At 43.2% G+C, this 24795-nt stretch overlaps 1 protein-coding gene across 1 annotated transcript in view; it reads left to right on the forward strand.

Moving 5' to 3' along the window:
• Window positions 1-24795, forward strand: part of LOC142656370 (importin subunit alpha-5-like) — a 53024-nt gene that overhangs the window by 23689 nt on the left and 4540 nt on the right. The window contains exons 6-8 of the mRNA XM_075831287.1: window positions 1820-1902; window positions 3827-4090; window positions 5273-5506. Coding sequence (XP_075687402.1) covers window positions 1820-1902; window positions 3827-4090; window positions 5273-5506 — 581 coding nt within the window. The remainder of the gene's footprint in view (window positions 1-1819; window positions 1903-3826; window positions 4091-5272; window positions 5507-24795) is intronic.

The following is a 24795-nucleotide window of genomic DNA, read 5'->3' on the forward strand; positions in this document are numbered from 1 at the left end:
GCGCTAGACCGCTATCAGTGTCTCGTATGCGCCGTTATACAATTTGAACAGCTGAATATCAGCTGACCGGCACTTCGTGAATAAATACGAGAATTATCAGGCAACTCGTACCCCTGAGGACGCTCCCCTAATGTGGTGCAGAAACGCGTTGGGAAGTGTGCCTGTGAATCTGTGGCAATCAGACTTTACTAATATTTGCCAGCACATTTAAAGAGGGGCTGTGGGAAATTTACATCTGACTTTTCAGGCACTTGTCAATGAGCGCATGCTGATTGTCTATCTCACACACTCTTTACTGTGCGTTCCTGATCTGGTTGCCAACGTCTGTACTTGGATCTTTTGGCACTCTGTGCCCTACGATATTTTAATAATAAATTATCAATAAATAATAATTTTAAACGTTTATACAGGCAGTGTTTACACTATGTGGGAACCTAGCCTAAGTATATGTTCCTAAGGGCCGGATCCGCTGCGAATATTCCACAACTGATGTGGGAAATATTTGCAGCGTTTACAAAAGTAGCAAAGTTGAAAATTTCAACCCCGCACTACGGCTAAAAATCTGTACATAATTTGTGTGGAAATTCAGCTGCGTTGTAACTTTTTAATGCTGCAGGGTTTTTTTGGGGGGGGGGGCTTTACCCCCTATAAACTTGTATGGGGAGCATATAATCTTATTGAATAAATCACAAACTGTATTTTGATGCAGGCTTTTAGTGATTCAGCAGTTAATTTGTATCTGCAGTTATGTTTTTTTTTAGAATCAATGCTTTACACTTTCACACTAAATTAGCAGGTAAAACTGCTGCAGAAAATCCACAATGACTTCTGCAGCTACATTGCATTTACACTGCAGTATGCACAGCAAAATAGTACTGCGGGTTTTTGTGACCGCTCCCTTTTTTTTTTTTTTCTTTTAGATTTAAGATTCCGCTGCAGATTTTCAGTTGTGGAATATCATACACCAAAGGCCCATTTCTATCAGCAAATTATTCAAATTCCAACACTAAGGGCGGATTTACACGAACATGATATACGTCCGTGCAACGCGCGTGATTTTCACTCGCCTCGCACGGACCTATATTAGTCTATGGGGCCGTGCAGACAGTCCGTGAATTTTACGCAGCGGGTGTCCGCTGCATAAAAGTCACGACATGTCTTCTATTTCTGCGTTTCTTGTGCATCACGAAGTCAATTGGTGCGTAAAAATCACGCGCACTTCACGGAAGCCCTTCCGTGGGACGCGCTTAATTCACGCAACAGCAGTAAAAAGTATGATTGAAAACAAAAGCATCACGTGCTTTTCTGTTTACAAACTGTGTCATAATGATGGTTGATGCGCGAAAATCACGCAGCCGCGCATCATATGGTAATGACACACGGAGCTGTTAAGTGCCTTTTGCGCGTGCAAAAAGCCGCATTTTTTGTGCGCGCAAAAACGCACTCGCTCGTGTAAATCCGCCCTCACAAGCAGTTGTGCATGATCAATTAATGTAAATAGGTGTGAAGCATAAACTAGCAATGAAATGCTTGTTAACCCAAAAATTGTTTACGCAAGCCATAAAAAGATGGGCATTCTGACATTGTGCTATGTAAACTTGAATCTTTTGACAGCAGATGTGACATTTGTTAAACGGGCAACTAAACTAATCACTATTCGATTAATCAATGAGTTAATAACATTGTATAAGTACACTCACCGCAATCCTATCCAAGATCACTAATATGAATATCTGCTTGAGTAAATGGATCTTAATTCTACAGTTGACATGCTTTATAAAAAATGTATTTTTTTTAAAACCGTGTCTTTTGTCTATAGGTGATGGTCCAATGTACAGAGATGCACTAATCAACTGCAATGTGATTTCACCGCTTTTAGCTTTGGTTACACCACAGACTCCGGTATTCCCCCCACCCCCTGTGAATTACATGTAATGCCTAGATTGTTTTATAGGGCTAGCTAAAATTACTTCTTCCGAGAATGTTGTATTTTGCCTCTTCGATCTTCTGCGCATGGTTCTGCCGCCACATCCTTATTCGTGACATTGAAGTCACTGTCAGATGGGTTTCCAACCAGTAATTGCATACCCCTTATGTACTGGGTGTCATCAATGATGCGTCCTACATGGGGCAGGGCTATCTTACCATACAGCATGTGCAGTAGGAGTCCACAGAATCTCTTCACATACTGCACGTCCGCAATTATGTGAAGGAGTATTTTCTTTTGGATCTACTGCGCTTGCAAGGTATTAATGTCCTTTTATCTAGCATAAAACGTTTTTTAGTAGTGTTGAGAATTTTAACTCTGAGTAACCCCTTTTGTGAGAGACATCCGGTCCACTCATTTTACATTTCTTTAGTTTCGGTCACTTCAAAATGATCATATTGGTTTTACTTACTGCCGGAACCAAAATAATAGTTGCTACTGACACTGGTTATCGCCTGCCTAAAGTTGTGTTTACAGGAAGTAATAGGGACTTGAAACCAATGTTCCCTCGAAGTCTTGGCAGCTCCTGAGTGGGGCAGTTATCAAGTCTACATCAATGGTGGGCGATCGGATGACCTAAAGTAATACCCCCAGTAAAATAATATAGCGAAAAAAACCTAATTTTAAATTTTGTTTTCAATTACTTTTTTTAAATACTATAATATTACAAGTCGACCAGTAAAATATACAGTTATAAACACCAATTATAGGCATCAATAAAACAATCCTTCATTACACCACTGTCCCTATAGATAGCGCCACGCCAACCCCCTGTAGATGGCGACGCACGCAGCCCCCCTGTAGATGGCGACGCACGCAGCCCCCCTCCTCCCCTTGTATATAGTGCTACACAGTCCCCTTCTTATATAGTGCTACATAGTTCCTTAAAAAAAAAAATTATATTGTGCTTACCTTGCCCCGTTCCCGCGACAGACTGAGCGCTACACTGCCCCTCCAGCAGGACCAGTGTGATGATGTAACGTCATCACCCCGGCCTGCGTGACGCCCAGCGCCTTATCGGCTGCAGGCCTAATGTGACCTGCAGCCTATAGTATTCATTTGTATGTGTGTCCTGAGGACGCACATACAAGTGAATGTGGCGGTCGCTAGCACCGGAGCCCCCTCCGGGGCTAACGACTCCACTGCATCCGCCTGGTGACAGTGCGCGGGCTTTAAAGTCTAGTGAGCGGGCGGATCATGGAAGGTGCGCGGCCGTGTACCTTATAGGGAACACTGCTTGAAACCTATTGTCCAGAAAAAGGAAGTACATAGGTTTAGCAGCTATATGTTGTTAGATATAATTGCTGGGCTGTTAGTGATTGAAGTGAAGTCAGAGTAGACCTGGCAGGTCAATAGTGTTGCTGCAGCATGATAATTTAACACTTTTCCAATGGCTTATGTTTCTTGCCACTGTGTATTTAATGTGTTAAAGCGACCCGGTCTCAGGACAAAATTATAAATATCATGTTGTATATGAAGTACCTTGTGGATCCACCGTTTTAGGGTCCCCTCAGACTATCTGAGAAGCGCTGTGGCTGTTTTGGGACACTCCCCCCTCTTCATGGATTAGACTGAATTGCTCACATGAGTAGCTCTGGCCAATGCAGGAACAGTGGGAGTGTCTCCGACTTGTGATCGAAGTGTCGTGGACAATTTGGTACCTGAACCAGCAGAAGGGCACCAAGTAATTACTCCATATACACTATTATGTTTTAATTGTCTCAGGACTAGAGGGTTGCTTTAAGTCTAGGTAAAAATCTCTAAATATGTATGTTCCTAGTATACAAAAAATGCAGGTCTGTTTTACTACTGTACATTATCAACTTATTTTAAACCTAGATTGGCTTTCTCAGAAACATTACGTGGACCTTGTCTAACCTATGTCGAAACAAAAACCCATACCCACCTATGCAAGCTGTTCTTCAAATCCTGCCAACACTGACTCAGCTTTTGCACCATGAAGACAAAGACATCTTATCAGATACATGTTGGGCTATGTCGTATCTCACAGATGGTGCCAATGATAGGATTGATGTGGTGGTAAAGACGGGGGCTGTGGATAGACTGATACAGCTAATGTATAGTCAAGAGCTTAGCGTTTTGGTAAGTAAATCTTAGAACAATACTAAAGCCACAAACTCCTTTTTGACCAGTGATAAATTATAAACAAATAAATTAACTAGGGTGCACTATGGCATAGGACCTGTAGTTTCAGGACAATGCTGTTGGTAATACTGCCATGATTACAGGTTACACCCATCGGTATGTATTTTTTTTAATTTTTTTTCCATGTAATCAGTGGGAAAAATTTATCAAAACTGGTGCAAAGGAAAAGTGGAGCAGCAAATCGGGTAGCTGCTTCCATTTTCCATAGGGACCTTTCAAAAATGTGATGGAATCTGATTTGTTGGTATAGAAAACTATTCCACATTTCCTTTGGCATCCGGTTTGATAAATCTCCTCCAATGCGGACAACATTGTTGTGGCCAATGCAGAAAAGGATTCAGTTTTGAAGTATCTTAAATAAGCTCTGTCACCAGATTATAAGTGCCTTATCTCCTACACATACTGATCGGCGCTGTAATGTAGATAACAGTGGTTTTTATTTTGGGAATCAATCGTTTTTGAGCAAGTTCTGAACAATTTTAGATTTATGCGAATTAGGTTTTAATGACCAACTGGGCGTTTAACTTTTTACCAAGTGGGCGTTGTAAAGAGAAGTGTATGACTGTGACAATCCGCATCATACACTTCTCCATTCCAGCCCAGCTTCTTAAATTGCACAGTGTGATCTCGCGAGATCACGCTGTGATGGGACTTTCTTCCATCGCTCCGGTGAAGGACTGTGGGAGGGTCCACAAACTTCACCTCCAGCCATGCCAGAACGTTTATCCGAATCTACAGCGGCTGGAGGCTACGTCTGTTCTTCCATCGCTCTGAAGAGGAACCTGTGGGAGGAAGTCCCGTCACAGCGAGATCAAGCTGTGCAGTGAAACAAGCTGGGCATGAATGAAGAGAATGACGCTGATTGGTCAGGGTCATTCGCTTCTCTAACTTTTTACCAAATGGGTGTTGTAAACGCCCAGTTGGTCATTAAGAACTTATTAGCGTAAATCAAAAATTGTTCATAACTTGCTCAAAAATCGTTTTTCAAAATAAACACTTATCTGCATTACAGCGCCTATCTGATTAGGTAGGAGATAGAGCACTTGTAAACTGGTGACAGAGCCTCTAACTTTTTTTAATTTTTTTTTAATTTTTTTTTTTTAATTTCATTTTTCTCAGACTCCAGCACTTCGTTCTGTTGGGAACATAGTAACTGGAACAGACAAACAGACCCAGGTAGCCATAGATGCTGGAATCTTGTCTATCCTGCCTCAGCTACTGCGGCATCCGAAGCTAAGTGTTCAGAGAGAAGCAGCGTGGGCACTTAGTAATATTTCAGCAGGTCCAGCTCCACAGATTCAACAACTTATTACTTGTGGCCTCCTGCCACCACTTGTAGATCTTCTCAATAAGGTAAAGCGTTGCGTGACTGCTGCGCTAATTTCTTTGAAACCCTGTAAATTTTTCACTAACTTTGTAGAGTGCCTGCCTTTTTACGTTTCTTTTGTCACAAAGGAGCGTAATTGTATCTGGGGTGGGGTGAGAATCTCCCTAGTTCGAACTACCCTGAAGCAGAATGGTGTAGCAGAAAAATGATCTGACTTGAGACTTGTAGCGATTGAACTCCACTTCTTACTTACTACTCCAGAAAGTTTGTTTGGTGGTTACAGTATATACAGTCCAATGCTTGATGGCTCTCACTAGAGAGACAGATAAAATATACTGTGCATTTTATTTTTAAATTCTGCTCTGGATAACCAGTTTGTTTTTTCTTTCACCATAAATTTCTCTCTTCACAGCTGTTCTAACTGCAACACAAGACCTATGTGGTGGGGAAAAACACTTTTTTTTATCTTTGTCTATCTCTCCCAGCTTCCATTCCCCCCCCCACCCCCCACTTTACAATGCACCACCTAGAGTGCACATCATGTTGCTTACCTGCTTTGTCCCATGGCCTGGTAAAACACCTAGAGCTGCAATTTGAAGGGGAAACATTCTGTGTAAGGTGTGACTACCAACAACCAGACTGCCCAGATATTAACCCCTTTCCGTCGTAAACAATTTTCAGATTTTCATTTTTTCCTCCCCACATTCCAGAAGCCATAACGTCTTTATTTTTCCGTCGATATAGTACTATGATGGCTTGATTTTTGCGGGACGAGTTGTAGTTTTTCGTAGCACCATTTATTTTGCCGTATAATGTACTAGGAAATGGGAAAATTATTTGTGGGGTAGAAAATGAAAAAAAACAGCGATTCCTCCATGTTTTTTTGCGTGCCGTTTTTACAGCATTCACTGTGCAATTAAAACAACATGTTAACTTTATTCTGTGGGTCAATATGATTACGGCGATACCAAATATATATAGTTTTTTTCTATATTTTACTACTTTTACATGTAAAAACCGAAGTGTAAAAAATAATTTATTTTGCGTCGCCAAATTCCGAGAGCCACAACTTCTTTATTTTTCCGTCGATTAAGCGGTATCAGTGCTTATTTTTTGCGGCATAAGCTGTAGTTTTTAATAATACCATTTTGGTGTAAATGCGATGGTTTGATCACTTATTTCATTTTTTGTGGGAGATGAGGTGACCAAAAAATAGGCATTCTGGCGTTCACAATTCTTTTTTATTTTTTCTTATTTTTTTTTTTTTTTTTTTTACGGAGTTCACCGTGCGGGTTAAATAACTATATATTATAATAGTTCAGACTTTTACGGGTGCGGTGATACCAATTATTATGTTTATGTATTTATTTTTTACTATGCTCTAGGGGGAAAATGGGAAAAGGGTCGTTTTTTTGAAACTTTTTTTATTTTGACTTTTTTTATTAGTTAGCCTAGGGGACTTCAACCAGCGATCGTTAGATCGCTTGCACAATATACTGCAATACTAATGTATTTGCAGTATATCGTGATTCTGACAGGCACCTATTAAACCCTGCCGGAGGCAAGGCTTAATAGGTGTACAATGATGGCGGACCTGGGGGCATTCATTAAGCAACCAGGCAGCCATAGCAACCATCGCCCCCCCCCCCCGCGATTGCGTTGCAGGGGGCGCGATGAGCTGTTAGAGGGGGGTCGCCCCCTCTTTCTGACGATTTAAATGCTGCGGTCAATATTGACCGCGGTATTTAACGAGTTAAACTAGCGGGATCGCGCTCCATACTTCCCCCTACCCGACTTTGGCGTATGGATACGTCAAATGTCGGGAAGGGGTTAAATGACAATGCTCTAATAAATAACATTCTATACTCTTGAACATGGCATAACCTAATAAAAATTAAAAGGAACATTCCCATATTAGAAGACTGATCACATTACAATGAATAAACTTAACCTCTTCGCGCTGCTCCGCAATAGCACGTCTTGCACAGGGCTTGCTTCCCGCATCCAGACGTACTATTGCGGAGTAGTTCCCGGCGCACACTGTCCTAACGGACAGTGTCCGGGAACCGGGAGGTCAGCTGTCCCCAACAGCTGACACTCCAGTGTTGCCGGTCAGCGGACCATCGCCGCTGATTTCGGCAATTAACCCTATAAATGCGGCGACGGATTGTAGTCGCATCATTTAAGTGGTTTGAAGCACATCGGCAGCCCCCACGAAGTGATCATGGGGGCTACCGATGCTTGTCGTGGCAATCTGAGGTCAGACAATGACCTCCGGGTTGCCATGTACGGTAGCCTCGGAGGAGCAGCCTCCGGCCGGTTCTCCGAGGCTTCCTGTCAGTGTGACTGTCACGTCACAATGACAGAGTACATTACACTACGTGTGTAGTGTAATGTAATCCAGCAGCGATCAAAGCCGCAAGTCTAAGTGTCCCCTAGGGGGACAAGTAAAAAAAAGATAATAAAAGTGTAAAAATAAGTTATAAGTTATATAAACAAACACTGCACTTTTTTCCTATAATAAGTCTTTCATTATAAGAAAAAAATGAACACGTTAAAAAAAGTACACATATCTGCTATCACGCGTTCGTAACGACCCCAACTATAAAACTATAATGTTGTTTTTCCCGCACGATGAACACCCCTAAAAAAAAAATCAATAAAAAACTACATCAGAATCGCTAATTTTTTTGGTTACCACCCCACCCAAATAGAGAATAAAAAGTGATCAAAAAGTAAATACCGATAAAAACTACAACCCGTCCTGCAAAAAACAAGCTTACACAGCTTTTTTGACTGAAAAATAAAGTTACGGCTCTCAGAATATGGTGACCGAAAATAAATTATTTTATTAAAAAAAAGTGATTTTATTGCGCAAACGCTGCAAAACATAAAAAAAACCCTATATACATATGGTATCGCCGAAATCGTACCGACCTGCAGAATAAAATATAATGGTCATTTTATAGTGCACGGTGAACGCCGCAAAAAAATAAAATAAAAACATTGTCAGAATTGCTTGTTTTTTGTCACCCGGCTTGCAAAAAAATTTAATAAAAAGTGATCAAAAAAATCACATGCATCCCAAAATGGTAGCAATGAAAAGTACAGATTGTCCCGCAACAAATAAGCCCTCACGCAGCTCCGGTGGTGAAAAAATAAAAGTTCTGGCTCCCAGGAATATGGCATTGCAAAATGTGCAGTGTTTTCTAAAAGCGGGTAACATCCGACACCATTTTCAGTGCGACACCGGCCACACATCTATGAATTATTAATTATTTACTGCATTTTTATACCCTCTTATTATGCCCTGATGTTCTCCGCACAGATTACATATGCCCCCACATTATAAACTGAAATACCAGAGAAACCCAAAACAGAAAAACTACCAAGCAAAATCTGCGCTCCAAAAGCAAAATGGCGTCCCTCCCTTCTGACCCCTGCAGCGTGCCCAAACAGCAGTTTGTGCCCACAAATATGGAGAACCCGCTTAACGCTTTATGAGGTATTTGTCTTTAGGGGCACAAACTGGGCACGACATATTATGCACTAAAATGGCATATCAGTGGAAAATTGCAATATTCACACCATCCGCTGTGCATTAACCCCTTTCAGCACTATGAGTTAATGGCACGTCGTAGTGCGGGGGTGATGTATGGAGCGGGCTCACATGCTGAGCCCGCTCCATACGCTGCGGGTGTCGGCTGTGTATTACAGCGGACACCCAGGACTAACGGACAGGAACAGCGATCACGCTGTTACAGGAGTCTGTAAAAGTAAAAATATACTGCAATACATTAGTATCGCAGCATATTGTACCCGCGATCCAATGATCGCTGGTACAAGTCTCCTAAGGGGACTAATAAAATGTGTAGAAGAATTAGTTATTCGTAGTGAGAGAAAGTTTAAAGTTAAATAAAAAATCCTTTTCACATTTTTCTTCAAAAGTAATGTAAAAAAATAAACCGAATTGATATCGCTACGTCCGTAAAAGGCCGAACTATGACAATATACCATTATTTAACTCGCACGGTGAACACCGTAAAAAAACGTAAATAATTTAAACTGCCAAAATCGCTGTAGTTTTCGTTTTTACCGCACGGCGAAAGCTGTAAAAACGAAAACCCCAAAAAATGGAATCAGATTTTTTTTCCTATATTTTCCTATTTTTTTTCCGTTTCCCAGTACTTTTTATGGCACTTTAAATGGTATCAATAGAAACTACAATTCCTCCTGCAAGAAATAAACCCTCACACCACTCTACTGACGGAAAAAGAAAAAAGTTATGGCTCTTGGAAGGCGGGTAGTGAAAAACGAAAATAAGAAAGCAAAAAATGAATCAGTCCTGAAAGGGTTAATTCATTTCTAATGAAAAAAAAAATGTAGGACCACATGTGGGGTATTTCCGTACCCGGGAGAAATAGCTTTACAAAAATTGGTTGGTTATTTCTCCTTTATCCCTTGTGAAAATTAGAAAATTCAACATTTTACTGTTAAAAAATTGTGATATTAATATTCTCCGCCTAATTCTAATAAATTCTGCAAAAGACCCGTGGAGTCTAAATGCTCACTATACCCCTAGAAAAATTCCTTGAGGGGTGTTTCCAAAATGGGGTAACTTGGGGAGCTTCCACTGTTTTGGTCCCTCCAGGGCGTTGCAAAGGCGGCATGGCACCGAAAAACAATCCAGCAAAATCCGTGCTCCAAAATCCAAATGGCGCTACTTCCCTTCTGAGCGCTGCCATGGCTCCAATCAGCAGTTTATTACCACATATGGGGTATTGCTGTAATCAGGAGAAAATGCTTTACAAATGTTGTCGTTCTTTTTTTCGTTTATTCCTTGTAAAAATTTACAATTTCTATGCTTTTTCAGAAAAAAAGTTGATTTTTAATTTTCAATGCCTAATTCCACTAAATTCTGCAAAACACCTGTGTGGTCAAAATGCTAACTATACCCCTAGATAAATTCCTTGATAGGTGTCGTTTCCAAAATGGGGTCACTTTTGGAGGGTTTCCCCTGTTTTGGTCCCTCCAGGGTGTTGCAAACGCGACATGGAACCGAAAACCAATCCAGCAAAATCCGTGCTCCAACATCCAAATGGCGCTCCTTCCCTTCTGAGCCTTGCTGTGGGTCCAATCAGCAGTTTATTACCACATATGGGATATTGCCGTAATCGGGAGACATTGCTTTACATATGTTGGGGTGCATTTTCTTTATTGTTTCTTGTAAATATTAAAAATATCTTTTCAGCAAAAAGCAGATTTTCATGTTTACAGACTAATTCTAATAAATTTAGCGAAATACCTGTGCGGTTAAAATGCTAACTATACACCTAGATAAATTCCTTGAGGGATGTAGTTTCCAAAATGGGGTAACTTTTGGGGTGTTTCCACTGTTTTGGCACCACAAGACCTCTTCAAACCTGACAACCGGTGCCTAAAATATATTCTAAAAAAAAAGGAGGCCCAAAATCCACTGGATGCTCATTTGCTTCTGAGGCCGCTGCTTCAGTCCATTATCACACTAGGGCCACATGTGGGATATTTCAACAAACTGCAGAATCTGGGCAATAAATATTGAGTTGCATTTCTCTGGTAAAACCTTCTGTGTTACAAAAAAAAAAATGTATTAGAAATGAATTTCGGCAAAAAAACGAAAATGTGTTAATTTCACCTCTACTCTGCTTTAATTCCTGTGAAACACCTAAAGGGTTAAAACACTTTGTGAATGCTGATTCGAATACCTTGAGGGATGCAGTTTTCAAAATGTGGTGACTTCTGGGGATTTTCTAATATATAAGGCCCTCCAAGCCACCTCAGAACTGAACTGGTCCCTGAAAAAATAGCCTTTTGAAATTTTCTTTAAAATATGAGAAATTGCTGCCAAAGTTCTAAGCCTTGTAACGTCCTAGAAAAATAAAAGGACGTTCAAAAAACTATGCAAACATAAAGTAGTCATATGGGAAATGTTAACTAGTAACTATTTTTTGTGTGGTATTACTATCTGTTTTACAAGCCAATGCGTTTAAACTTAGAAAAATGCTAATTTTTGCAATTTTTTTCTAAATTTTGGTTGTTTTCAGAAATAAATACCAAAATTATCGAAAAAAAAAATTTCACTAACAAAGTACAACGTGTCACGAGAAAAAAGATTCTCAGAATCGCTTGGATAGGTAAAAGCATTCCGGAGTTATTGCCACATAAAGTGACACATGTCAGATTTGAAAAAATCTGCTGGGTCCTGAAGGCCAAAACAGGCGGAGTCCTGAAGGGGTTAAGCGACCCATACTAAGGAGTTTTGCCCACCACTTACAGGAGTGCAAGCCCATGGCCAAAAAGACATGCAATATGAAAGGCCAATACAAAATAAATGCACATCCAACAAATGTCAAGAAATATAACACTTTTTATTAGAATAAAGTGTAAAAATCTGTATATAGATAACGAAATGGTGATCCATAAGTTTAAGTTTAACCACCAGTGTAGAGCCCCTAACTATCTTACGGACTGACCTACAAAAGCCTATTTTTTTCAAATCTGATGTGTCCCTTTTATGTGGTAATAACTTGGAAATTCTTTCTTATCCAAGCGGTTCTGAGATTTTGTCGTGACCTATTGTACTAAAAATTTGACCGATAAATTCAATATTTGTGATAGGCTAATTTTTCAAAATTGGTGTTTTTCTCATAATTTAAATGGATCTGCTTGTAAGACCGATAGTAATACTACATAAAATAGTTTGTTACTAATTTACATTTCTCATATGTCTACATTGTTTGCATCATTTTTTTGAACGTCCTTTTCTTCCTAGGATGGTACAAGGCTTAGAACATTAGCAGCAATTTCTCACATTTTCAAGAAAATGTTAAAAGGCCATTTTTTTCAGGGACCAGTGCAGTTCTGAAGCGGCTTTGAGGGCCTTATATTAGAAAGTCCCCATAAATCACCCCATTTTAAAAATTGCACCCCTCAAAGTATTAAAGTGTCGTAACCCTTTAGTTGTTTCACAGGAATTAAAGCAAAGTGGAGGTGAAATGTACAAATTACGTTGTTTTATATTTTTGTTTGTTTTTTGTCGCAATTAATTTGTAATAAGTTTTTTTTTTTTTTCCTGTAACACAGGTTTTACCAGATACTCTATATTTATTGCCCAGATTCTGAAGTTTTTAGAAATATCCCACATGTGGCTCTATTGTGCTAAAGGACTGAAACACTGGTCCCTGAAGCAAAGGAGCACCTACTGGATTTTCAGGCCTCCTTTCTATTCGAAAATATTTTAGGCACCATGTCAGGTTGGAAAAGATTTTGTAGTGCCAAAACATGGGAAAAACCCTCAGAAACCATTTTGGAAACTACATCCCCCAAAGGAAATAATCTAGGGGTATAGTGAGCATTTCGATCCCACAGGTTATTTTTGCAGAACTAATTGGAAGTAGGGCATGAAAATCTCATGTATAGATAGATAGATAGATAGATATTTCTCTATCTATGTGCGCTTGATAAAGTTTATATAGCAGTACGGAAACGTTGCAGCTTGTGCTGGCTTAATAAACCACCATTTTTTTTTTCATTTTCACAAGGGCTGAAGGAGAAAATGCAAACCAATATTTGTAAAGCAATTTCTTCTGAGCATGACAATACCCCATATGTGGACATATATTGCTGTTCGCACCCACGGCAGGGCTTAGAAGGGAAGGAGTGTTATTTGGCTTTTGGAGCTCAAATTTTGCTGGAATGGTTTGCGGCACCATGTCACATTTGCAAAGCCCCTGCTAGACCAAATTAGTGGAAACGCTTAAAGTGGCACCATTTTGTAAACTACACCCCTGAAGGAATTTATTGAGGGGTATAGTAAGCATTTTAACCCCACTTTTTTTTTTTTTTTTTTTCAGAATTTAGTGCAACTATACTGAGAAATTGAAAATGTTTTTTTTTTTCTGAAAACGTGGAAATTTTCACAAGGAATGAAGGAGAAAATGCACCCCAACACTTGAAAAGCAATTTCTCCCAATTATGGCAATACCCCATATGTGGTAATAAACTGCTGATTGGACACACTGCAGGGCTCAAAGGCAGGAGCGCTATTTGTCATGCAGATCTTGCTGATTTAGATTTTTGGCCACTGTCATTTGCAAATCGCTGTGGTACAGTGGAAGCCCCCAAGAAGTGACCCCACTTTAGAAACTACACCCCTCAAGGCATTTATCATTTGCCTGGCTATATGACAGGGCTCAGAAGTGAAGCGCAACATGTGAAAATAGACCTCAAATGCACATCATTGGCCCACAATTGGCTCTGAGGTCAAAAAGTAAAACAAACCCCTAAGTAGTGACCCCTATTTTTGAAAATACACCCCATAGGGCATATTAAGTCAGCATTTTCATCCCACTTGGTTTTTCATTAGAAATGAATGCGCAGGTGATGGTGCAAAGTAAAAATTGCAATTTTCCATTGATGCCATTTTAGGGCACAATATGTTGTTCCCAGTCTGTGCCACTGAAGACAAATACCTCCAGTGTTAAGCGGGTTCTTCCGGGTATGGCAATGTTATATATGTGGATGTAAACTGCTATTTGGGCACGCTGTAGGGTTTCAGATGAGGGAGCACCATTTGGCTTTTGATGCAGATTTAGCTTGGCAGTAGTTCTGTTTGAAATACCAGCAATAATGTGGGGGCGTATGTAAGCTGCGCGAAGAACATCAGAGCATAGAGTGTATAATAATGCGTTAACCCCTTTAGGACACAGCCTGTTTTGGCCTTGTGGACACAGCCTATTTTTTCAAATCTGACATGTCACTTTATGTGGTAATAACTCCGGAATGCTTTTACCTATCCAAGCGATTCTGAGATTGTTTTCTCGTGACATATTGTACTTTATGTTAGTGAAAAATTTGGTCGATAAATTCAATATTTATTTGTGAAAAACTTCAAATTTTAGCAAAAATTTGCAAAAATTAGCATTTTTCTAAATTTAAATGTATTTGCTTGTGAAACAGATAGTAATACCACACAAAATAGTTACTAGTTAACATCCCCCATATGTCTACTTTATGTTTGCATCATTTTTTTTCACGTACTTTTATTTTTCTAGGACGTTACGAGGCTTAGAACTTTAGCAGCAATTTCTCATATTTTCAATAAAATTTCAAAAGGCTATTTTTTCAGGGACCAGTTCAGTTCTGAAGTGGCTTTGAGGGCCTTATATATTAGAAAGTCCCCATAAATCACCCCATTTTGAAAACTGTACCCCTCAATGTATTCAAAACTACATTCAGAAAATATTTTAACCCTTTAGGCGTTTCACAGGAATTAAGGCAAAGTAGAGGTGAAATTTACAAATTTCATTTTTTTTGCCGAAATTCATTTGTAATAAAAAAAAATCTAACACAGAAGGTTTTACCAGGGAAACGCAACTCAATATTTATTGCCCAAATTCTGCAGATTTTAGAAATATCCAACATGTGGCCCTAGTGTGCTAATGGACTGAAACACCGGCCTCAGAAGCAAAGGAGCACCTAGTGGATTTTGGGGCCTCCTTTTTTTAGGAATATATTTTAGGCACCATGTCAGGTTTGAGGAGGTCTTGTCAGGGGCGTAACTAGGAGAGACTGGGCCCCATAGCAAACTTTTGACTGGGGCCCCCCCCCCCTGGGTGTCACACAACCCCCCCCCTTTTTTACAGCCCCCCCCTCTAGATAACGCCATACAGCCCCCTCTGTAGATAGCGCCAAACAGCCCCCTCTGTAGATAGTGCCATACAGCCCCCTCTGTAGATAGCGCCATACAGTCCGCGCTGTAGATAACGCTATACAGCCCCCTCTGTAGATATCTACAGAGGGGGCTGTATGGCGTTATCTACAGGGGGGACTGTATGGCGCTATCAACAGAGGGGGCTGTATGGCGCTATCAACAGGGGGGACTGTATGGCGTTATCTACAGGGGGGTCTGTATGGCGCTATCTACAGGGGGGTCTGTATGGCGCTATCTACAGGGGGGTCTGTATGGCGCTATCTACAGGGGGGTCTGTATGGCGCTATCTACAGGGGGGTCTGTATGGCGCTATCTACAGGGGGGACTGTATGGCGCTATCTACAGGGGGGACTGTATGGCGCAATCTACAGGGGGGACTGTATGGCGCTATCTACAGGGGGGACTGTATGGCGCTATCTACAGGGGGGACTGTATGGCGCTATCTACAGGGGGGACTGTATGGCGCTATCTACAGGGGGGACTGTATGGCGCTATCTACAGGGGGGACTGTATGGCGCTATCTACAGGGGGGACTGTATGGCGCTATCTACAGGGGGGACTGTATGGCGCTATCTACAGGGGGGACTGTATGGCGCTATCTACAGGGGGGACTGTATGGCGCTATCTACAGGGGGGACTGTATGGCGCTATCTAAAGGGGGGACTGTATAGCGCTATCTACAGGGGGGACTGTATGGCGCTATCTACAGGGGGGACTTTATGGCGTTATCTACAGTGGGGTCTGTATGGCGTTATCTACAGGGGTTCTGTATGGCGTTCCCTACAGGGGGGGTCTGTAGGGAAAGTCATACAGCCCCCCCCTGTAGGGAACGCCATACAGACCCCCCTTTAGGGAACGCCATACAGACCCCCCTGTAGGGAACGCTATACAGCCCCCACTGTAGGGAACGCTATACAGCCCCCCTGTAGGGAACGCCTTACAGCCCCCCCCTGTAGGGAACGCTATACAGCCCCCCCCCTGTAGGGAACGCCATACAGCCCCAATCACTCAAAAAAATGCGACCTACAGTGTGAAAAGACATGTATCCCCTATCCACAGGATAGGGGATACATGTGTGATCGCTGGCATTGATAGGGAGAGCGGGGGACCGAAAGTCCCCCGAAGTTCTCCATCACTCACCTCTGACTTCCGGTGTCTGCGCAGCTCAAGTGTGACCGGCGCTCCATTCATTTCTACGGAGCTGCCGACACAGACCCCGGAAGTCCGAGGTTTGTGATGGAGAACTTCAGGGGACTTTCGGTCCCCCGTTCTCCCTATCAATGCCAGCGATCACACACGTATCCCCTATCCTGTGGAGATCCTGTGGATAGGGGATACATGTCTTATGTTTAATGGCAGAGCGGGGAGATACTCCCTGCTCTGCCGTAGTGTTCCGTGGCATCGCGCTGTAGCAGCCATAGCGGCAGCTAGCGGAGATTCCGGCCAAGGTGGGGGCCCGTGCCGGCAGGTGACACGGGCCCCCTCATGCCGCGGCCCCGTAGCAGCCGCTACGGCTGCTATAGCAGTAGTTACGCCCCTGTGTTAGGGGGAGTTCACACTGAGGTTTTTTTCGCGAAAAACGTCAGAAAGTGCCTCCCATTGAAATCCATGAAATTTTTCCTGCGAGCAGTAAAAACCGCATGCGGGAAAAAGAAGCGCAATGCCCTTTCTTCGGGCGTTTCTGTCTCTGACTTCCCATTGACAACAATGGCAGGCAGAAAATGCGTTTTTTGCTGCGTTTCCCTGCCCACGGCCCGATGGCCGAAAAACGCCACAAAAAAACGCAATGAAAAACGCGGGAAGTGTTCTACCGGCAGGTCAAAATATACCTCAAAATTCCGGAAGGAATTATGAGGCAGATTTTTCTACATAAAAACTTCTCCCTTCTGACATGAACTTTTTAACTTCATCTACCTGTCCTCTGCAGTCTGCACGTCCTCCACTCGTCCTGTGTCTGTCCTCCGCTCATCCTATGAGTTCTCCGGCAGTCCTGACTGTACTGTCCAGCCGCCCGAAGTCCTTCTTTCGCACCGCCCCCTGTCCTCTCCCCTGCCTGAGCGCTCCTCCTACCACCAGCATCGCCGTCCTGTCCTATTCATCTGTGCCAGATTGGCAGTGCAGTGTAGCGGCTATCACCGGGCCCGGGCACCCGCCCCCTCCCTCCCGATTGGTAGTGCAGTGTGGCGGCTATCACCGGGCCCCCGCCCCCTCCCTCCCCTCATGCCTAGTGTTGTGATGCGAGGGGGCCCGTGCCGCCAGGCCTGGTACATAAAATGTAATGTGCCTGTCAGGGCGACACGGGCCCCCCCATGCCGCGGGCCCCGTAGCAGCTGCTACGGCTGCTACTGTGGTAGTTACGCCACTGGGTCTTGTGGTACCTAAACAGCCGAAACCCCCCCAAAGTGACCCCATTTTGGAAACTACACCCCTCAAGGCATTTTTCTAGGGGTATAGTTAGCATATTGACCCCACAGTTTTTTTGCAGAATTTAGTGGAATTAGTCTATGAAGATAAAAATCACCTATTTTTCTGTGGAAACATAGAATCTTTTCAATTTTACAAGCAATAAAGGAGAAAAAGCACCCCAAAATTTGTAAAGCAATTTCTCCCGATTACGGCAATACCCCATATGTGGTCGTAAACTGATGTTTGGACCCACAGCAGGGATCAGAATGGAGGGAGCGCCTTTTGGATTTTGGAGCGCAGATTTTGCTGGATTGGTTTTCAGTGCCATGTCGGGTTTGCAACGCCCCGGAGCGACCAAAACAGCGGAAACCCGCCAAAAGTCACCCCATTTTGGAATCTACACCCCTCAAGGAATTTTTCTAGTGGTATAGTGAGCATTTTGGCCCCTCAGGATCTTTTTTAGAGCTAGGTTGACCAAAAAACACCGATTTTGGCGCTTTAAATTCTTTATTTATTACAGCTTTCACCGTGCGCAATAAATTACGTTTTAATTTATTCTGCCGGTCGGTACGATTACGCCGATACCATATGTGTATAGTTTTTTTACGTTTTGCAGCGTTTGCACAATAAAATTAAGTTTCTATAAAATAATTTATTTTCTGGGACACGCTATTCTGAGCCGTAACTTTTTTATTTTTTCATCAAAAAAGCTGTGGGAGGTCTTGTTTTTTGCGGGACGGGTTGTAGTTTTTATTGGTACCATTTTGGGGTAAATGCGAGTTTTTGATCACTTTTTATTCTATATCTTGGGAGGGGTGGTGACCAAAAAATAGCGATGCTGACAGTTTTCCATTTATTTTGTTTGCGGCGTTCACCGTGCGGAAAAATTAACATGATAGTTTCATAGATTGGGTCGTTACGAACGCGGCGATAACAAATGTGTACTTTTTTTAACGTTTTCATTTTTTCCCTATAATGACTTATTATAGGAAAACAAAACCTTTTTATTTTTACACTTTTATAAAACATTTTTATTAACTTTTTTTTTACTTTTTACACTTTCTTTTTGACCTGCAGCTCTGATCGCTGCTAGAATACATTACACTACCTAGGTAGTGTAACGTATTCCAACTGTCAGTGTGACGTCACAGTCACTCTGACAGTTGGTCTACGAGGATCAGAAGAGGCTGATCCTCATAGGCTGACATACATGGCATACCTGGGGGCCGTTGTCTGGCCCCCGGGTGCAATCACAAGCATCAGAAGCCCCCACGATTGCATGGGGGCTGCTGATGCGCTACAAACCCGCTACATGCGGAGATCGCAATCGAGCCCCGCATGTAACGGGTTAATTGCTGAAATCAGCGGCGATGAGCCGCTGATCGGCATCACTGGAGAGTGTCAGCTGTCGCCGACAGTGTGCATCGGGAACGGCACAGTGACTTTCTGTCACTCTGACAGGAAGCCTATCAGGACCAGCCGAAGGTTGGTCCTGATGGGCTTCCGTCCATGGCAGACCCGGAAGCCATTGTTTGGCTTCCGTTTGCCATACTAACTATCGGCAGACCCCGCGATTTCGGACGGGGGTCTGCCGATATGTTAGAAACCCCTAAAATTCGGCGGTTGCACCCGATCGCCGAATTTAAGGGGTTAATGCGCCAAAATCAGCGGCAAAGGACCGCTGGCCGGCAAGAGGGGAGTGTCAGCTGTCGGCGACAGCTGACCTCCTGGTTCCCGGTGCACACTGTCGCCGACAGTGTGCACCGGGATTAACTCAGTAACTGTACGTCCTCGTGCGGGAAGTAACTTCCCGCAACGACGGACAGTTACGTCCTGGTGCGGATAGGGGTTAAAGAAATAATTCACAGATGTGTGGCCAGTGTCTCACTGATAAATGGCGTCCAGTCTTATCCGCTTTTGGAACAGTCTGCACACTTTCAGTCGCTATATTCTGAGAGCCAGAACTTCCTTATTTTTTTCTCCACCGGAGCTGTGAGGACTTATTTATTGCGGGACAGTCTGATTTTCACTGGTACCAATTTGGGGTACAATTGCCTTTTTTTTTTTTTTTGGAGAAAGCGATGTGACCACAAACAAGTAATTCTGTAAATGTGTGTTTTTTTAATTCACTTCTTTTTAGTGTTCATCGTGGGCTAAAAATTACCTTTTTACTTTATTCTGCTGGTTGATACGATTACGGCGATACCATATGTATATGTTTTGCTGCGCTTGCACACTAAAGCCTTTTTTTTTTTTTTTCTTAAATTCCTTTTTCCTTGATGTCCTCAGCAGCAACACCCTAGAAGACAGGATAGGTGGTATTAAATACTTCATTTAATTGGCTACCCTATAAGAGCTATTCTCACAGTGGTAATATCGTGTTTTTTTCTTCTGTCCTCTCTGAAAGGACAGGTGGTGGTGGCAGGGTTGGGAAGTATATTTTAATTTATATCCTATTTCTGCCTGTTTCTATTGTTTACACTTATGCATGGGGCTATGCGTAGGTGCTTCTTTGAAAGTACTGGGGGGGGGGGGGGGGTTTCTTTTTTTTTCTTGGGATCTGTTTGAGACCAGGGAGAGGAATCCTCCATTTAACTTTATAAAAGCTCTTCAGGCTTACCTGTTCGCGGCCGGACGCATTATCCGTCTGTTTCCGGGTCTAGGAACGTCTGAGCATGTGCCGGCGGGCGTATGGGGTTATCACGCTACCGGCACCATTTTTATTGTAGCTGGATTATCGCTCCTACACAGGAGCGACCGTGCATGCGCATACTCTAGGAAGCTGATTGGTCGGCCGCTGAGAAGGAAGACTAGGTGGCGTTATTTAAATCAGCCAGGGATGTTACTCTATGACCGCTCGTCCTGGCTGATCCTGGTATTGCAATTGAATTGTAAAGGTATATTTATCGATGTCTTCTCTAAAGGTACTCATTGATGAAGCACCATTCCCTTCTAGTAGACTATCCGGACAGCACATTCTCTATCCACAGATGTCTAGCCAACGCTCTGGGGATAGAGGATCCGTGAGGAAATTTGCTGGAAAATGCAGGCATCTATCCTGCAGGGCATTTTTCTTTCTTTTTTTCCGGAGTTGCCATCTGGATACAGAGTTGATACATCTGCAGTTCACATCTCTGCCATTTGGGATATTGTCGGCTTCCTACGTGTTTACCAAGGTCAAGGTGGAAGTAGTAGCCCGTTTCAGGGGAGAAGGTATCTCCATAATACCCTATCTCGACAATTGGCTAATAAAAGCCAATTCAGTGGAAGCCCTCAATACCCATCTACAAATCGTGCTGTCAGAGATTCAATCATTGGGATGGCTCATCAATTTGGAAAAATTCCACATTCAGCCATCACAGGAAAAACAGTTCTTGAGTATTCAAGAGAAACCCCAACAGATGATATACCTTCCACAAGGAAGACTGTCGTATATATGAGGCCGCACAGCATCTCAGCCAGATTAGGCCACTATCTATTAGTCTGACATCGGCCAGCGTGGCTATTGAGTGGGCGAAATGGTACATGCGACCCCTGCCGCAGGAAGTCCTGCAGGCTTGGAACGAGACATAGAAACTCTGGACAATATGGTGATTAGCTTCAAGAGACAACAGAGCCTCCCTAAGATGGTGGTTTCATTTAAAAAAAAAAAAAAATGCAGATTTTTTTGCACCCCAGTTGTGGGTCGACCTATAGACTGACACGTCCAGCTCCGGTTGGGGAGCTGATGTGGCAGGACAAATGGTGAAGGACACCTGGTCTCCGACCGAAAGGTGCCTATAATCAAATTGCAGAGATACGAACAGTCATGAGAGCCCTTGCATATTTTCACAAAGCCGTTCAAGGAAAAGTGATCAGAGTTCACTCAGACACAATGCAACCAGTCGTTCACTTGAACCACCAGGGAGGCACCCGATCCATAGCCCTTCTTATAGAAGTGGCAATGTTTTAAATGGTGGAAGCATGTGCTCAACACCTGACAGCTGTGCATATAAAAGGGACCCTCAACACTATAGTGGACAGGCTAAGCCACAACCTTCCGCTACCAGGAGCATGACCTTAGATTAAAATCCTCCATCATCCGAACCTCCCACTCCCATCTCCAAGATTTCTCTCGTGCTGCACCCGTCCTCTGGAATGCGCTACCCCAGACAATACGATTAATTACCAATATCCACAGTTTTAAACGTGCCCTGAAAACACCTCTATTTAGACAGGCCTTTAACATTGTACACAACCAATATGGAGGACAACCTGAATTCCCCTTAAGTTATATCCATAAGTGGTATCGTATAAACGAGGAAAAGAGGGGCGTACAGTAGTGCCTATGACTATAGATAACAGGTAGCTATGACTCCTGGAATATCTAGAACAAAAACCTAAAGAATGGAGTCAATACACAGCTTTGACTAATAAAAAGTAAGCTTTATTTGTACAAAACATAAAACATGAAATATTATTCACACATTAAAATCAAAGATGACTGCCACAGTGTGGAAAAATTTGGAAGCCAGACAGGTATGAATCACAGTGTATGAATGTAGGAGTATTATACTCCAGAGGATAACAGAAAAGGGACTGAGTCAATTTCAATTAATATATACAGTCCTAGGTCATAGTAGATAGTTGTAGTCATAAGGGATAGGGCAACAATGCCTAGCCTATCCACAAACTAGTGTGGAGGAAGGCACATAAGTAACATGTAAGGGTCTTACCCATGATATGTTATCCTGCTGTCTGGCGTCACACCCGACGCGCGTTTCGGCGGAGGAGCCTTCGTCCGGACGAAGGCTCCTCCGCCGAAACGCGCGTCGGGTGTGACGCCAGACAGCAGGATAACATATCATGGGTAAGACCCTTACATGTTACTTATGTGCCTTCCTCCACACTAGTTTGTGGATAGGCTAGGCATTGTTGCCCTATCCCTTATGACAACAACTATCTACTATGACCTAGGACTGTATATATTAATTGAAATTGACTCTCTCAGTCCCTTTCCTGTTATCCTCTGGAGTATAATACTCCTACATTCATACACTGTGATTCATACCTGTCTGGCTTCCAAATTTTTCCACACTGTGGCAGTCATCTTTGATTTTAATGTGTGAATAATATTTCATGTTTTGTACAAATAAAGCTTACTTTTTATTAGTCAAAGCTGTGTATTGACTCCATTCTTTAGGTTTTAGGCCTTTAACATTCCCTAATCTGACTCCTTTCCATGGCCCTCCTTTTAGATTAGTCATCAGAATAAGATTCCCTCACACTCCTCTTCATTTCCGTCATACACGGATACTGGCTGGTGACCGGCTCATGCAGCTTTATGTTACCACCGCATGTGTATAAATATGGCCGGACCATTGTATAGAACAAACACTTTGTGTCTCCCTTATTTCCTCATAGATTGTAAACTCTTGCGAGCAGGGTCCTCAATCCCCAGTTTTGAATTGTAAATGAACTTTGTCACTATGTAATGTTTGATATTGTTGTTTCATGTCCCCTCTAAATTGTAAAGTGCTGCGTAATATGTTGGCGCTATATAAATAAAGATTATTATTATTATTATTATGATTATGGTCTCTAAGCCAACAAATCTACAATCTGATAGTAGAATACTGGGGTCAACCAAAAATGGACCTGATGGCCACACGAGAGAAAGTGAAGGCAGATCTATATTGTTCCCTGTTCAGGCACACAGGCCATGGATCATAAACGCTCTATCCATACCATGGAAGTGCCACCTGGCGTACATATTCCTGCCCATCCCGATCTCAAAGATCTTATGAAAGATCAAACGGGAACAGGTCTCTGTACTTGCCATCTGCCCTTTCTGGCCAAAGAGCATGGTTCTCTCCTCATGTCAATAACAGTCAAGAGGGTCCGTGACCTACAGGCTCTTGAGTCGGCTGAACCCTATCTACTTTTTCTGCAGGACTGTGTCCTGATGAGGACGTTACCTTATTTTACCCCAAGAGTTACCAGTCCAGAGCCCTCATCAGAAGTAGAATGGAGACTGCGTTCATTAGATGCCAGTAGAGCCTTAAAAACGTATATTCATTGAACCAAAGAGTTTGATAGGAAAAGATGATTGGACCTTCTAAAGTGTCAGAATAACTTCCAAAAAGTATCTAAGGCCTCCTTGTCCAGATGGATAAGGGATGTGATTAATATCTGCTACTCCGGCTGGCTTACAAACGCCTGACAGCCTCAGGGCCCACTGTCTGGTTCAAAAAGACCCACACTAAAAAAATGGTTACTTGCTACATCCCTAAGGGTGCGGCTGATGAGGATGTCAAGGAAAGTGTAATTTCTACTCACGTAAATTCTCTTTCCTTTAGTCCTAGCAGCAGCACTGCTCCCCGCCCCCCCCCCCCCCAATAAATGGGTTTTGATTTCAGCAGACCTTGAGTCTGTGTGGAGTTTTTGTCTTTACGGCAATAATTACACAATATGACCACTGATACTATCTCTTATACAGGGGCGTAACTAGGAAAGATTGGGCCCCATAGCAAACTTTTGACTGGGGCCCCCCTCCCCTGGGTGTCACACAACCCCCCCTCCCTTGTAGATAGTGTGTTTTTTACAGCCCCCCCTGTAGATAACGCCATACAGCCCCCCTGTAGAGAACGCCATACAGCCCCCCCCTGTAGAGAACGCCATACAGCCCCCCCCTGTAGGGAACGCCATACAGCCACCCCCTGTAGAGAACGCCATACAGCCACCCCCTGTAGAGAACGCCATACAGCCCCCCCTGTAGGGAACGCCATACAGCCCCCCTGTAGGGAACGCCATACAGCCCCCCCTGTAGGGAACGCCATACAGCCCCCCCTGTAGGGAACGCCATACAGCCCCCCCTGTAGGGAACGCCATACAGCCCCCCCTGTAGGGAACGCCATACAGCCCCCCCTGTAGGGAACGCCATACAGCCACCCCCCCTGTAGGGAACACAATACAGCCACCCCCCTGTAGAGAATGCCATACAGCCCCCCTGTAGAGAATGCCATACAGCCCCCCCTGTAGGGAACGCCATACAGCGTTCCCCCCCCTGTAGGGAACGCCATACAGCGTTCCCCCCCTGTAGGGAACGCCATACACACCCCCCCCTGTAGGGAACGCCATACAGCGTCCCCCCTCCCAAAAAAATGTGACCTACAGTGT

This window comes from Rhinoderma darwinii, chromosome 6 (genome assembly GCF_050947455.1).
Source record: "Rhinoderma darwinii isolate aRhiDar2 chromosome 6, aRhiDar2.hap1, whole genome shotgun sequence".
Taxonomy (NCBI): Eukaryota; Metazoa; Chordata; class Amphibia; order Anura; family Rhinodermatidae; genus Rhinoderma; species Rhinoderma darwinii.